General features: G+C 41.4%; 1 protein-coding gene across 2 annotated transcripts in view; it reads right to left on the reverse strand.

The window, feature by feature from the left end:
- The window catches only part of NPAS2 (neuronal PAS domain protein 2), a 105,328-nt gene that overhangs the window by 8,057 nt on the left and 82,062 nt on the right, over positions 1 to 15,209 (reverse strand). The window contains exons 10-16 of one of the 2 annotated variants that reach the window (XM_036385923.2): positions 14,421 to 14,527; positions 13,121 to 13,268; positions 12,444 to 12,525; positions 11,604 to 11,745; positions 10,774 to 10,880; positions 10,509 to 10,601; positions 4,550 to 4,696 (exon numbers count right to left, since the gene is read on the reverse strand). In XM_036385923.2, coding sequence (XP_036241816.2) covers positions 4,550 to 4,696; positions 10,509 to 10,601; positions 10,774 to 10,880; positions 11,604 to 11,745; positions 12,444 to 12,525; positions 13,121 to 13,268; positions 14,421 to 14,527 — 826 coding nt within the window. The remainder of the gene's footprint in view (positions 1 to 4,549; positions 4,697 to 10,508; positions 10,602 to 10,773; positions 10,881 to 11,603; positions 11,746 to 12,443; positions 12,526 to 13,120; positions 13,269 to 14,420; positions 14,528 to 15,209) is intronic. The other variant, XM_036385930.2, reaches the window with a different exon arrangement.

The following is a 15,209-nucleotide window of genomic DNA, read 5'->3' on the forward strand; positions in this document are numbered from 1 at the left end:
GTATTAACAATTCCCTAAACTATCATGTCCCCTCTAATTTTTCCTGGAAAAAGCCCATAGCTTTCTCTAAAGGCCCAGCATAATGTATTGCTTTTCTCTGCAAAAGTATGGCTTGATCCATCATGGTTGTACTTATTTATCTAGCTTTAAAATCACAGCTTATTTAAATATGATAAATTTTTAATTAATTTATGAGTGCCAAGATTTTACCTAGGAAAAAAGGTACAGACAAAGCTTACATTAATCATCTGGGAGAAGGGGACAATTAAGGAAAAGCAACATCTTGTTTCAGGTGCTGCAGGCTAACCACATCTCAGAGATGTCTGATAGGAATAAATGGGTCAAGTGACAGGGTTGGGGCTGCTGCTTGCAGCAGGTCTGAAACTAGCTCTGAGTGTTTTCTGTTAAAAACACTGCTCACTGACTTTGGAGCCTTACATAGCAGAAAGACAGATGGTCTTGCAACTTCTGCCAAGTAAATAGGTCTTATTATGAATAAATCAAAGACAAATATAATGAAAATTCATTTTTTTTGTTTATTTTCTGTACATAAAAGCTAAGTTTTGGACATGTTTAGTACATGAACTCACTTGATTAGCCCTAGCCGTGAGATGGGTCGCCATTGATATAAAATTGGATATAAAATTCAGAACAGGCAAAGCAAGTGGTGCATGTGAAAAAGTGATGGGAAGGGAGTGTGGGCCCACTGGTACTGGACAGATCACTGCAAATTAAGAGACCTTTAGGAGGATTAGCTTAGTGTCCTCCTTGTACATGGCACACAGCACTGGAGAAACACTCAGTTCACCCAGTGCAAATTCAACATCTATCAAGGCGAATGTCAGGTGGGGTGTGAACTTGCAGCAGACTACTTATTTAGCACGAACCTCCCTGTGTGCTTACTTCACTTCCAGATGAAGGCCAAGGAGTTTATCCTCCAAAGAAAGCAGAGTAACCTACTTTGCAATTACCAGAGTGTGCCACTGGGTAGGAACGTGCACAGTTAATGGTTGGCAGCTAACACACCATAAATTTAGAACCAAGTTTATCCCAGTAGGCCGATTTCATTTGTTCGTGTGTTCGTACCCTGAGAGGGCTCTGAGTGTTTCATACCTGGGGACCCTCTGTTGCCATTATAATGGCCAAAGCAGCATTGTTACCCCCTGGACGTAAATGACCTGGAAAAAACAAGCTTAGAGCAGGAAGCAATGGTGGCCATGTCCCTGCAGAACTGAAAACTCAAGAGTTAACCTGACAGAGGATCGAAGCATGAAATTTCCACTTGTTAGTTAAACCTAAAAGCTTAATTTGTACAAAATTAATGGTGGTTTTTCATAATGTGCCTCTTTTGTGATAGTCTTGTCTGAGTTCCCCCAAAATGCTGAAATACAGCAGCTTTAAATAACAAGAAAAACCTTTTCATAAAATATCAAATCTTTCCCTTAGTAGATAAATTAGCAGCCCCCTAACTGTATTGCTGCTAATGACATGTCTCGTTGGTGATTTTGTGGACTGCAAGGTCAGTGAAGCATCTTACAAACATTTTTTAATTGGCCAGATTGTTAACATACACAGCAAAGCAGCAAGGGAGAGGAGGGACCCTCTGACACTGCTGCCCCCTCATTCCAAGATAGAAGGGCCCTACAGCTAATGGCTGAACCACACTGACAAGGCATCCTGAGGAAAACATCTCTTTGACTCTACCTGGCCTTTGGATAATCAGGGCATTATAGCTTTTGGGCTCATCATTACAGGCATCAAGACTCTTTCTTTATGTAAAATATATAAAGATGAGAAGCACAGCACTGGGAAGCTGAGATTCATGACTTTGAAGAGATTCTGCTTTGCAAATGATGGGTGGCTGTGGATGGTCTTGATTGTAGTTCTTGCAAGCTGGTCAGGCTCAGCCTTTCTGCCTTCCTCTTGCATCTGTGAATCATTAGCTAGACTGTTCAAACTAGAGCAGACATAGCATCCTTCAGACTTCTGAGGTTACTCTTCCTGTTCTTGTCCTTCGTTGTCAGGAAGAGCAGTAACAGGGATCTAATGGGGTTTTGAACACTTTTATTCAGGGCCTGCAACCCTCCTGACAGTTTCATCTTTCTCTGCACAAGGCTCCTGCAACAGTTTCAAATGCAGACTACTGTGCTCAACATCTGTCTGTCTGGGAAAGCATTTCTTGGTGGACTGCTGTACTCTGAAGGAAATGGAAATCAAGCTTAATTCTCCATGGAGCTACCTGTACACTTCTATGTGGAAGGGAGTGAACCAGTGGGGATGATATGCTAATAAATCAGCTAATAGGGGAAAAGCAGGGAACACTTTCCCCTTTTCACACAGCCTACATCACTCCCCCACACTTACAGCTCTATTATGCAGTGTATTAAAGACACCAGAAATGTGCTTGATAGTAGCCAGTTTGTTACTATGCATTTTAGCTTTGATAGTAGACACAGATCAATGTCTGCAGACATCCAACTCCCTGAATGATGAAATCTGTGCAGCAAAGCACGTGGTTGGATTTCTGATTTAACAGTTTACTCCTCGCTGCTTGTGAGTCACAAAAGAGCTGCATGTGAAAGTGTGCAGCTTTCTTTCAAATTGCCCCTAGCCAAAAAAGACAAAAATTATTCCTCATCTATCCTTGCAACAGCATAGTAATTTCTTTCTCTGTTTTTTGTTTTTTTACCTAGAGAAAGTGGGAGAAGAAAAAGGTCCTGGCCAGGAGTCAGTGTGACCACTTGCATCTCATCACCTTGTTTGATTGCTCTGAGGAGACCAAAAAGTACACAAAATACAGAGGATGTGTTCTCCATCCATCGTTGCTGGATGATCCCCATCCAGCATTGCCATTTGAGGCAAACATGCAGCCCCCTGCATTTCCAAGCTCTTTCCATTCTCCCTGCCTCTCAGGACTGCATCTGTAGTAAGCTGGAAATTGGTAGGTACTGACACTTGTAGAGAACTTGTAATGGTCTGAAAATACTTGGTCCAACCTGGTGCAGATTTCATGGGAGAGGACATTACCCAGATGGTGTAAGTCAGAGCTACAAACTGGTAAGGGGAGGGGGGGAAATACAGATCACCCCACCTTTTATTTACCCTCTGGGATTCTGCCTGAGCTCCCTGTGAGTGGACTTGAGAATCTGTCCCATGCACCCTAATGCATATAGGAGACAGCTTTCTAAAAACAAAATCTGTTTCTTGCTTATAATAACATGCTCTGAAATTTTATTTTTGCCTGAATGATGAGAAAAGAGTGTGTATGATTATTGAAGACGTCACCAGGAGAGAGTAATGGTTGTCACCCAATTAAAAAGAGAGGAAGTGACAATATCATGTCTCTTGATAGTCATAATAACAATAATAGCTTTCAGATATGTGACATGATTCTGAACTGAACACCTGTTAATTGCATAGAGACTTTCTCTTCCCCTTAATCAAAGTCAGTGGAGAACCAATAGAAGAAACACACTGAAACTAAACCTGGTCTCCCTATGTGATTGTATGGCAGCAGGAACAGGGAGTTCTGGGTTTGGAACCCGCAGCTGCTGTGTCGTCTTACAGCAGTGCACATGCAGCACCTTAGGTGGCAAAGTTTCTAATTTGGCTTTGCTGATCCCTTAATTACCTAAACATACAATCCCAATTTGTTAATGTGTGAAACTGCATTTCACAGATGCTGATGATTGGGTGAAAGTCTTATTTCAGTGTGGAAGTTGCAAGCAAAATTCCCACTGACTTCAGTAGGTCCCATCCTGTTTGTAAAATACTCTTGAGATTTTTGTTTCCTTGACAAAGCTTGTCTTCTAAAATCATCTTGTTAGTATAATACTCACCAAGTCCCCAGTGCCACATTACTACCAAGGATCATTTAACGTGGCATTTATAGTTAAATTATGAGGAATATAGCAGTAATCACCCACATTCAAAAAACTTCCATAAAACAGGATGATTTGTCCACTTCTTGTTAAAGGAAACCTGTGATCTACTAAACTGCACTTACTATTATTTTTGAGGTTTGGTAGATGTAAGGGGTACAAAGCATATACTGTATCAGAGAATTCTACCTCTGTGTAGGAGGTGTCAAAGGCAGAAACAGAGCAGGCTCAGTCAGCTTCACCCTAAAGCCTTAAGCCTGTCTGGTGAAGAAAAAATTCAGATGCCTCCAAGGTGTGAGCAAATGAACATCAGCAGAATTTCAGGGGTTTTATTGTGACAAGGAAGCCTGAACTTCAACATTCTTTCTACTACAGCTGCTCAGTCTGAAGACTTGGTTGATAAAGTAATAAAATGCTATTGTAAATGACCCTAATTATTCTCCTGCTCCTAAGGCTGAGGTATTCCTTCCTTCTCGTCTTCCAGAGAGCTCTTAAACCTTTCTTGACATAGGTTACTCAAGAGCCTTTTAGAGGGCATCATCCCTCTAAAATTCAGATGACCTACTTTCCACGTGTCCAGATATCCTGGACTCTGGAACAATTTTAATTTGCCAAGCCTATCAACAGAGAGAGGATGCTTGACTCTGTCCCTTCCAGTAGTTACACACCTGTACACTGGAGTCTTGGACCAGGCAGAGCTGCTCCTGGATCTTCTGGAGCTCCTCCTGCTGCCAGCGGATGTTGGCCTGCAGGATCCGTGTCCGCTGCTCCAGCTGGTCCTTGATGGTCTGGAACATGCTGAATTGTGCCGAGAACTGGGGGAAGGAAATAAAAAAAGAAGGGGGGGGGGGAATCAGTCATTCTAATACAAGCAGGCCACAGTAGAACATTGTTCTGTAAGGAGTTACTGGTCTCTTGATTGTAAACCACAGCTAAAAAATAAAAATGTCTTTGTAATATACTAACGTGTAGACAGAGACATCTTGTCTATTTTCAGGGTTATGCATATTTATTAAATTTCCTCAGCTAGAATGATCTGCTTACAGTTAACCATGTTCTGTTGTAAGGACTGTTTTTGGGAGTATGCTACTTTAAAATATCAAGAGCATCTTAACTGGATGGCAAATGAGTGCATTATTTTCATTAGCTTGTAGTTTGGAGCCCTTAGTGTGGCATAACAGTATAATCCAGATGTGTTTTACTAATGCTTTCCTTTCTCAGAACAGAAATAGCAGTTCTGCAGTGCTTTGTTCTGCTGATGACTTACTAAGGCATCACACAATAGACCACAATAAACATTTTCTAGATTTGTACAGCTGAGTAGTACTTAAATGACATGAAATACTCATTAAGTTATTTTTATATATGATATAAAATGAATAGCTCAACTCAGTGGAAGAAAGGCTGTTCTAAATAATAGTAAAAAATGGAGATCATTAATCAAGGTCAAGAAGCAGGTGCAACCTCCAATAGCAGCAATACTGGCACAAACTGAAATAATCAAGAGTTGTGGAGAGGACTAACAGCAATAAATCCCTAGTATTTGGTGCTTTCAGGTATGATTCAAAGTTCACCAAAGTTAATTATTACTTTAATAGGCTTTGGAATAATTGCTTTTGATAAGCTCATATTCCAAAAGTAAAAAAACCAGTCTTTGAAAAAAAGAACAAAACCCTTCAAAAAATCTTTTTAAGTTTTTATGTAATCAAGGCATCCAAGATCTTCTTGAAAACATGCAGGGCTGAGAGTGTGAAGCAAAAAGAAAAAAATTGCTGTGACTTGAAAATGCTGCCCTGTCCCTGTATCTGTTCCAGTGGCTCTGTGCTAGTGGGTGAGCTGATGCTTGCTGCTGGAACCTTCCTGCTCCATGGTGCACTGGCTTACATTGTTTCTGGCTTTTTAGTAGGAAAAAAAGATAACAAGACAGGAATTAAGGAGTGCTCTGGTGCTAGCAGGACTGTACACTTCCTTAGATGAAATTTTTGGCTACTTAGAGAAAGCTAAATGTGACAGAACACATTTGTATCAGCTAACTAGTACACCTTAAACCAGTTAAGTATGTGAAAGTACCTTTACCTTCCCTCTAGCAAAGCTGACATCTCCAAGTAAATGGCCTTTGGCAGAGAAAGAGCGAGAACTTCAGAAGGTTTATTTCCATTTATCAGGCAGAGGGTGGCTTTCCCACACAGCCTGGGAGGTCACTGCACAGAGTGATGGCCAGGTGGGGGTCAGTCTCACCAACCCTGCTTAGGGGCAAGGAGGGCTGCTAAGGTGGCACCTGCAGCTGCTGGTGACAGAGCCCCCTTTGCTGCCAGAGGCATCTGTGAGCACTCGCTGCTTGCACTGTCTGCCCAAGGAGGGGATGGGAGCCCTCGGCCCTGCTGTGACTCATGGTGCTCGTGCCTGCAAACAGCAGTGCCATCATCTGCAACCCACTCCTCTCCCAGAGCAGAAACATGGTGTCAAACCTCCCAAAGGGAAGTCTGTGTTACTTGGAATTGGTGTTATAGAAGCCAGAGCAGGGTCTCCTTCTTTCTTTCTTGCCCATGTATAAAGAATTAACCTGAGGAATGGTTGAGCAGAGACCTCAGATGTTTGGGAATAAGAACAAGTGACTCAAAGGGGAATCCACTGCTGTTCGTTGCAGCCCAGCCTTTTGGTTCTGAAGAGTCCCAGGTATTCTGGTTTTAGGACTGGAATGATGCTGTGAGCAACACATCATAGACGAGATGCAGCTAATTCCTGCTTTAACCTGGCCTGTACAGAAAAATCTTTTAAAAAGACAAGTCTCGTTATCTAATTATCTCTATATGAACTCTTTTAGTGAGGACTACTTTTAAGTTTTTAAAAGGATCCTTATTAGAAAAGGAATTAAAAACAGTTTTAGCAAAGAGCTTCATTTTAAGTGCCTGTCTTGGTGATGGCAGACTTTTGATTAACATGCAAATTCCTTGATGACCCTTTGAGAAAGGAACCTGATCTCCTTCAGTTGATCAATGTAAGAATTTAAAACTAGGTAATTTCACAATCACTTTATACTTCAAAAAGAAAAATAAAATCAATTTTCAGGCCTTAGTTTTAAATTTGAATTTGCTTTGCAAAGTTGCATACAAAAACGTATTGCTGTTGATTTTAAATTATTATTCCTTATTTTTTGGCGCAGGTTCTTATATTTAGCATATTCATCTTATATTGTCTTTTTGTTCTCTCTTTCACATGCTTTTTGTATTAAAATACTTAACATCAACAATTAGCTGGTATACTGGAGTGAAAGCTGTTATGGATGAAGACAAGGAACTTTCTCTTTTGCTTTTTTCCTTTTTCTACTCTAACCCCCAAATTGTTGATAACTCTAACCATGACCCCTGTGCTTACAGAGCTCCTATTGTTTTTGTACAATGAGACACTAACAGCAATTGACCTGCTCCAGAGAGTATTTATCTCAAGATCATTAACCTCTCTACTAATTAAGGGAGAAATCTCTAATTGTATAATAAATTAAAAGAGCTTAACTCAAAACCTTTCACAGAAAACACTGCCCAGCTTTAACTCTGCCATTGGCATCAGATGAAGTTGCTCTTCATCTCACTTAGGTATTTACAAATCCACAGAATTCTTAGGTAAGTGCACGTAATACACAGAAAACTGTCATCTTCCTAGATACAGTCAAACATGGGAGACTAAACCTGTGAGATCTCTTTAGTTGCACCAGTTTAATCAAGGTTTGTTAATGCAGGCAAAAAAAGCCGCCAAAACAAATAAGCAAAAACCACAGCAGTAATTTTAGTCTGGTTTCTTAAACAAAGAGTAAAATAAAGTGACGCATTTGGGATCATGTCAGCATATGTTCTGGTAGGGAGGAGCTCGATGCACTAGTGCTGGTTATGGTCCAGGGAGGCTCTACAGCCCAGGGAGAGGGACTGGCACTTCCATGCTGTGATTCCTCTCCTCCACCATGCCCAAGGAGAGGTGTTTTTCTCTGCTGAGTGTTACCCCACAGTGCCAGGGTTACTCCCTCTCTCTAGGTGCTGGGGGGCTGCAGCCAGGGGTGGGGACCTGTGGCCCCTGTGTCTGTCAGGATAGTTCCTCATTTCTGATGTGATGAACAAAAAGATGGATGTCCCAAGACAATCTGTTCCTACAAGTGTCATGACAATAGGTAGCTGGGTAAAGAAAAGAGACCCTATTTGTTTTGTAGCTGAGTTTCCTTTAAAACTTTCTTTTCTGCCTATCTTCCAACTTTCTCTCAATTCTTCTGGCCCAAGAGATGAGCCATGTTTCTTGCTGGAGACATTCAACAGAGTTGAGAGAGTGTCAAAAACACCAGATTGCTGTAACTTCATGAAAGCTTTAGCTGAGCAAAGAGAGAAGGATCCACTCATCCCTTGCTCCTGTGGGAAAGGCTGGCTCCATGCACCAGTCCTGCAAGGCACAGCCCCTGGGAAACTGGATTTCATTAGTTTTGCAGCTCACCGAACGACTTGTTCTTTCTTCCTTCATCTGAATAACACCTGCTCAATCCTAAACGGATTATTAGTGTTAATTATTATTCAGTCATCAACATCCGCTGTGTTGCAGGGGATTTTAATTTATGACAATGAGGAAGGCAAACAAACAAATATTCTAATTGGGAGCACTTGGTTTAAAGTAAACCATTTACATTCAGGTGACATCTAGGGTGACACTGTGCTGTCTGTTCATTCACACAAGCAAGGCACAAGCTAAAATCGCATTTCAGTGGAGACAAAACCATCACAGCCTTTGCTGGAAATAAAACTACTCAAAGTTCAAGCAGATGGTGCCCGAGGCAGCAGCTAGCTGCTCACTGCAGACACAGTTGTGCCCACTTATAATGTTTTCCCTGCTGCAGCCACCCTGTAGCCAAATGTTAGCCACAAGGATACCCAGGGCCTTCCAGCTCCTGCCATCAGTCACCTTCAGCTAAGGACAAGTAGCAGAAAGGCAGCAGGGACAAACCTGTGCAGCTCCTCCTGGAAGCAGGGCACATGGCCACACCATTTCTACAAGCTATGGGCTTGTGTTTTGCCACTAAACTGCACAACTGGAAATGGTCAGCTAGGAAGCCAAGAAGGTGTTCCTGGTGGGATGCACATGTACCTGGATTTGTCCCTCACTCACCTAGTGCTGCAGGCACCTTTGTTTTTTGAATAATTAATTATATTGCTGTAGGCTGACATGTTAATTATTTTAAAGTGGGATGTACAGTGTAGTATCATAATATTCATAACAGTTTATGAAAATCACATGTGTGTGGAGACTTGGTACTCTCTACAGGAGTTTTACTATGGAGTGTGAACATCAGCAGCCTGGGCTGCAATGTCCTGGTGTTATTTCCCTGCTCCATGTCAACCTTCATCCTGAGCTTTGCCAGGAGCACTGCTGTGACTGCTGCCAGAGGGCTGCCTGAGTAGACAGAGTCAGCCCTCTTCCTTTCACTAAGATTTCGGTGGCCCAAAGAGGCTTAATCAGTGACTGGATGGCACTCTAATTTGTCAGAAAAAAAAAAATGGAGCTGGTGTGCCAGAAAGAGCCTTTTACTGGGAAGGGACAAGGCAGTAGGTGTCTTGGTAAACAACTGGAAAGCTTCTCTTCACAAAGAGCTTTGATGGAGAAGAAAGGGAGGTAGAAAAAAGTCAAACAAAACACACAGAGACTTATAATACATAAACTAATTGATGTTTGAAAATGCATTAATGAATAACGGGGAGAAGTATCTGTAAAAGAAAATGAATGTTCAGAGCAGATAATTGATATGCTGTTTATTCGCTGCATGCTAGCATGGAGTTGTGAAGAGAATATTAAACATGGAAGATAAATGAGAATTTGTTATTTTAAAGCCAGGATCCTCAGGACTTTATATGCTTTATGTGCTACAGAAATAAACTCTGGGGTCTTGTGAGTGAGTATATGGTATCAATGGTAGAAGCAGTCTAGGTCCAGCAATACTCTGTCATTCCTAAATTCAGAGGATGACAGGTTGTATCATCACAGCATAACCACAGGAGAAAAACAATATGCTGGGAACATGGTACTCAAATCTGCTTCTTCAAAATCCACTGCAAATGTAACCCTGAGGTGATGTTTTGGGCCATCACCCACTTTTTTAATAGATTGGAGGAATATGAAATTTGTCTTCAGTGGCATCCTCACCATTACTGGCACACTCATAAAATGGGTGTTGTTGAATTTGCATATCCTATACTGCTAGTTAGTTCTGCATCAGCACAGCCAAACAGGTGTTTTTAGCAAGACTGGGTGTCTCTGTTAGTTTTTGGTTTTAATTCTCATTGTGAATTTGATCTTGAAGGGACCTGGTTCTGTAAAAGTGAAGTTGGAAATTCTTTTTCCATCTGGTTTTTGTCCTCTCATGAAACAGATGTGTGCACACCTGAACCTACATGCACCTGGGCTTCTGAACACCTGCATGCAGTTATATGTTTAAACATACAAGTGTAAAATTCAGATTACTTTCCCACAATATTTTAAGTGGTTGAGAGTTTGGATTTGGGGATTTTAGTTACTAGAGAGGTAACTTAAAAGCCCCAAAACGAGAAAGTATCAGGAGATAAGCAAGTGACCTATTCCACTTCCAAATCCCCAACTAACCTGTGCCAGAGGTGCAGGCTGATTTTGCAGAGTTGCTTGAGGCAGCAACTGCTGTGGGAGAAGCTCACATGGAAGCTGAGAAGGCAAAGAAACCTAGGTTAAAAAGAAAACAAACCAAAACTTTATTTAGAAGTTTGGCTCCTTTAAATTTTAGGTTTCTTCTAATGCCGTGGCTTCTGTGTAAGTTGTTTTTAATTGCTAAGCTGCATATGTGGCACATGCTGTTCCACCCTCTGCCTGTTTCCATGATTCCTTGTGAAGTTACCTGAAGAGCAGTAGGCTGGCTGAGTCTATGCACAGATAAATCCTGCTGTGCACTCGGTGTTCTCGGCAAGGGAGTGTTGGACTCCGTAATCAGCTTTGTTGGTGTAGCTGCAAGAAAAGCACCAGTGAGATCTTACATGCTGGAAATCAGCCCTGTTTGAAGTGGGTAATGTGACAAGACCTGGGTAGAAATTGTAATGGCCTGGCTAAATTCTAGTGGGAGTCAGGGCTGTTCTTGTTGACTTCAATGGCAATGAAATTAAACTGATAAGGAGGGTCTGGGCAAAGATAAAAGTAAATGAGACAGATTATGATTCTATGCTCCAATGAGCAGTGCAAAAAGACCCATGAACTATTCTAAACCAGCTGGAACTCCCTTTATATGGGCCGAATAACTGTAAATTTAGGTTAGCTCATTGGCTTTTTTTCCAGACCAGGAAGCAGAAAGAGTATTCCCAAGTCAACACTGGAGCATCCTAAATCTTGGCCAGAGGAGAGTCACCCACAGGCTGTTACTACTCATGTAAGTCTAGAGAAATTTCATTTTGCTCACGGAGGTGCCCTCAAATCTAAAGACAAAATTCTCATTTTTGTAACAGATTGAAACAGCACATTTCATGTCTAATCCCAGTGTTCATCTTCCAGCATTTAGGTGGTTGTGCTAGAACCTTCTCTCTTGTACATTACCATTTCAGCTTTTGCACTTCTTTGTCAGTGCATATCATCAATACCTCATAATTTACTGTTAAATTAGCAGCTGTGGTATATAAGCACACATTCTTTAACTTGGCTAAATTAAAAATAATTCCATAACTCAGGAATGCCACTCACATGCTGGGTCTGACTTGGGTGTGTGGGAAGATTTTGGTGAGCTCCTGGATGATGCTGAGGGTGTCCGACTAGCGCTGAGGATTGAGGCACCAATATCAAGTGCATTAAAGTGCTGTTCAGGATCCAAGCTGGCACCACTCTCCTAAAACAAACCAGAAAAGGGGAACAGCTACTGCATCTGTCAGAGGTGAAACATTTTGATATTTAGTAATGGTTGCACTCCAGTTCTTTGGCAGACCTAAAATGACTTGAGCAGAACTAATCTCAGGTAGGCCAGCAGACCTGGACAAAGGCATCAATGCCCCTTCCAAACAGCATCAAACTAATGCATTTTACAAACAACTATCACTGAGCTAGAAATAAATAGCAGGCTACTGCCATAGTAACTTTGTGCCTTCAGATGTTTTTCTGAATCTTTCTTTTGTGTTCAGTTGGATGTGACAGCAACTGCAACCTCTGTGAGACACTTGGCCATGCACTGAGTATAAGCTTTGCTGTCTTTCCTCAAGAGATCACTGAGATGTGTCCAAGAGGGCAGATTGCCAGAAATTGTCCAAATGCATCTCTAAACTGTAGTACCTTGCCAAGGAAAAGTGAGATATCTTACACTGCCCCCGCTCCTGCCCATGTTCCACTTCATTTGTGGTTACTGATCTCCAGGTTTATTCTTTCGTAAACCCACCTGATTTATGTCCAAATAATTCAAATGAGCAATGAGTTCTGAAGTTAAGAGAATCCACCAACATTGGAGAAAGACAATGCTGGAGTCTTCAGTGATGTTAACATAGAACAAGTTGTGATTGCTACACAAGTTCATGAAAAAAGCTTTTCTCATTGTACCTTTAGTGCTGAGGACACCACCTCTGAGGACACTTCTTCCAAGCCCATCTCCTGTCTCCTCTCCACCCGAACATCTGCATAACTGAATGGAAAATATAATTCTATGTATCAACATGGAACTGCTATATTTCTTAAAATGTGCTTTCAGAGAGTGGAGAAATAAATTACTGTACATTTTACAGGTTAAATGAACAGCTGAAAAGTGACTTAAGTCAAATGCTACTGAAAAACATTTGAGAGTATTTTAATTTTCAGGTTTTGCTCTGTTCCTATCTTCCTGAAGTCAAGATTCATATTAAAGAACTATATAAAAAGGTCAAGTTCACATCCTACAACCACTTTATGACTTCACTGAAAAGCTTCTACACAGCTCTTTAAAAACAATGTAAGGATTAGAGAATGTGAATATTTAAGGATCTATTTTCTAATTTTGCACAAAATGAAAAAATGCCATAGTTTATCTGCCCCTAAAGTAAAAACAAAAAATAAGCTTAACATGAACTAAGGTTCAGTCTGATAATTTTTCTATAATTACCCTATTTCCTTCAGAAAGTTCAGGCTTAATTTTTTTGTTATGTAAATGATGTTATATTTTTGAAAGAAAATGCTGACAGATATGAGAATGCTCCTATCTTCCTGTCCCTTATGTCCTGGCCAGTTGATAGGATTTTCCATACCTTACCACCATGTGAGTGCACACAATGAACTCTGGCTTGGAGTTCCACTGGTGGTAGGTGATGTAGTAATGGGTCTGGAGCCAGATCCACTGCTGTCCTTTGGTGAGAAACCGATAGCAGCACGACTTCCCCTTGCCGAACTGCATCACTGCCAGCAGAAAATACACACAGCTTGTAGCACAGTTTCCCACGTGAAAATGACATGAAATGTGAAAAAAAAGTGACAAAAGTATCTGTCATAGGTAGACAGGAGTATAAGCACCAATTTTGAGTAAGTGCTCCTCTCAGCCTTCTGACAGAACAAAAATCATAATGATTAGTAGGTATCTTCTTCTGACACTTTGGATAGTACATTCCTACACAGCACAATTAACCTTAAGTTTGGACACTAATGAATTAGTGTCCTCTACAATTTAAACAGAGATCTTACCCAGCTTTATGTGCTGATCACATACTGCTTAATTAGACACCTGGGATTATTTTCTAAGAGTGATCATCTTAAGTTCTAGAGCAGAAAAGTACAGGATAAAAATGCTTGAAAAGATGAGTATTGTGTGCAGATGGATTTAGAATGAAGTAAGCATATGAGATAACACTGTGCAAAGACAAAATTTGAAAGAAAATTCCCAGACTGACAAGAATTCAAACTACGGTAAACCAGGGTGTACTGAAGGTTTTGAAGATTCAATAACCAAATTAATCTCTTCTTTTTCCCCTTGGTGATTTCAAGGGGTTCCCAAACATCCACATATTTAGCCTTTCTATATTTCAATGTCAACATATAAAAACTAATGTTGACAGGATACTTTCAAGACAGGCAGAGGTGGTAATCTGAGATGTTAAAGCCAGTTCTGTAAGCAAATATTTGAAAAGCATTGCCTTATTTTCTTTACTTAGTGAAAGAGTTTTTCAATTAAATCCTAGTAGACTGTATTTAAATAATCACAGCTAATCCCAAATACACAGTGAACAACATTAGGGGAAATAATCCACAAGAACTGCTTGAACTATTTCTGCATATTCTTTACTAATAGAACAGGGGTCAAATCTGGCATATTTTATCCATTCAGTGAGTCTCACTGGCTACTTTTGGGGATATAGAAGAGAAAATTATATTTTTCGGAGATTGGTAAGTCTCTCCCAGATGCCAATCAGCTGCAGTGTCTGCAGTCTGCTACAGCTCTGCTAAGATATACAGGCTGAGGCAGAGTCAAACCTCCCCTTCCAAACAACTTTTCACTGAAAAGAGGAGTCCCAGTGTCCAGTGACTTCCCAGGAACCCGGGCCATGTGATACTTACAGTGTTCATGGCACCTTGCCAGCAGCTCTAGGTCGTCTATGTGGTAATAGTCGTAGCCAGAAGTACCCAGCACTTCAAAAGGGAGGTATCCGATGATCGGCGGCGCTCTGCGGTTGGGCAAAACAGCAGGCCATGAAACACAGAACCAGCAGTTCTGCATGGTGATGCAGAGATGCAAACAGCCCAGATCTACTTTCACTTATCAGTGTATAGTTGTTCACCTCAGGGGGCTGGATCCTCACTTTCCCCCACCTTGAGCTTGGGATACCCAGCCGGGCACAGCAATACCGGCAGGCACCATCCCACCAGGACAAGACTATGACAACACCCCTCCACCAGGGAAAATGTGATTGTGGAAAGCAGTGCAGCTTCTCAGGGACCTTTATACAGGAATCTGCTGTGAGGGAGTCCTTCCTTGGCTGCGTGGTCAGGGGCTCTGCAATGGCTCCTGCAGCCCTTATACAGGGAAAAATGCGTGAGGAGGTGTTTGGAAGCCATCATCTGCTGGGACTGGGGGGGATAAGAGAGGAAATCATCTGTGCTGCTTTCCTCTGGGTGCCTGGAGAGCTCATCTGTGGCATGCTGAGGCACTTGCTTTGTACCTTTGCCAGCACAGATGCCTCAGGCCAGCATAGACTTTCCCTCCATAACTCAGTGGGAATTGCACACACGCAATCAATGACTGGATTTGGAAGGAAGGATTTCTGCAGCTGTATAATAATTAGCTCATTTTGCCATGTGACAGACTTTGGTCTGTTGATAATTTTAAAGGAAGGAAGAACAAGCTAA

This window comes from Molothrus ater, chromosome 2, assembly GCF_012460135.2.
Source record: "Molothrus ater isolate BHLD 08-10-18 breed brown headed cowbird chromosome 2, BPBGC_Mater_1.1, whole genome shotgun sequence".
In the NCBI taxonomy this organism is placed as follows: Eukaryota; Metazoa; Chordata; class Aves; order Passeriformes; family Icteridae; genus Molothrus; species Molothrus ater.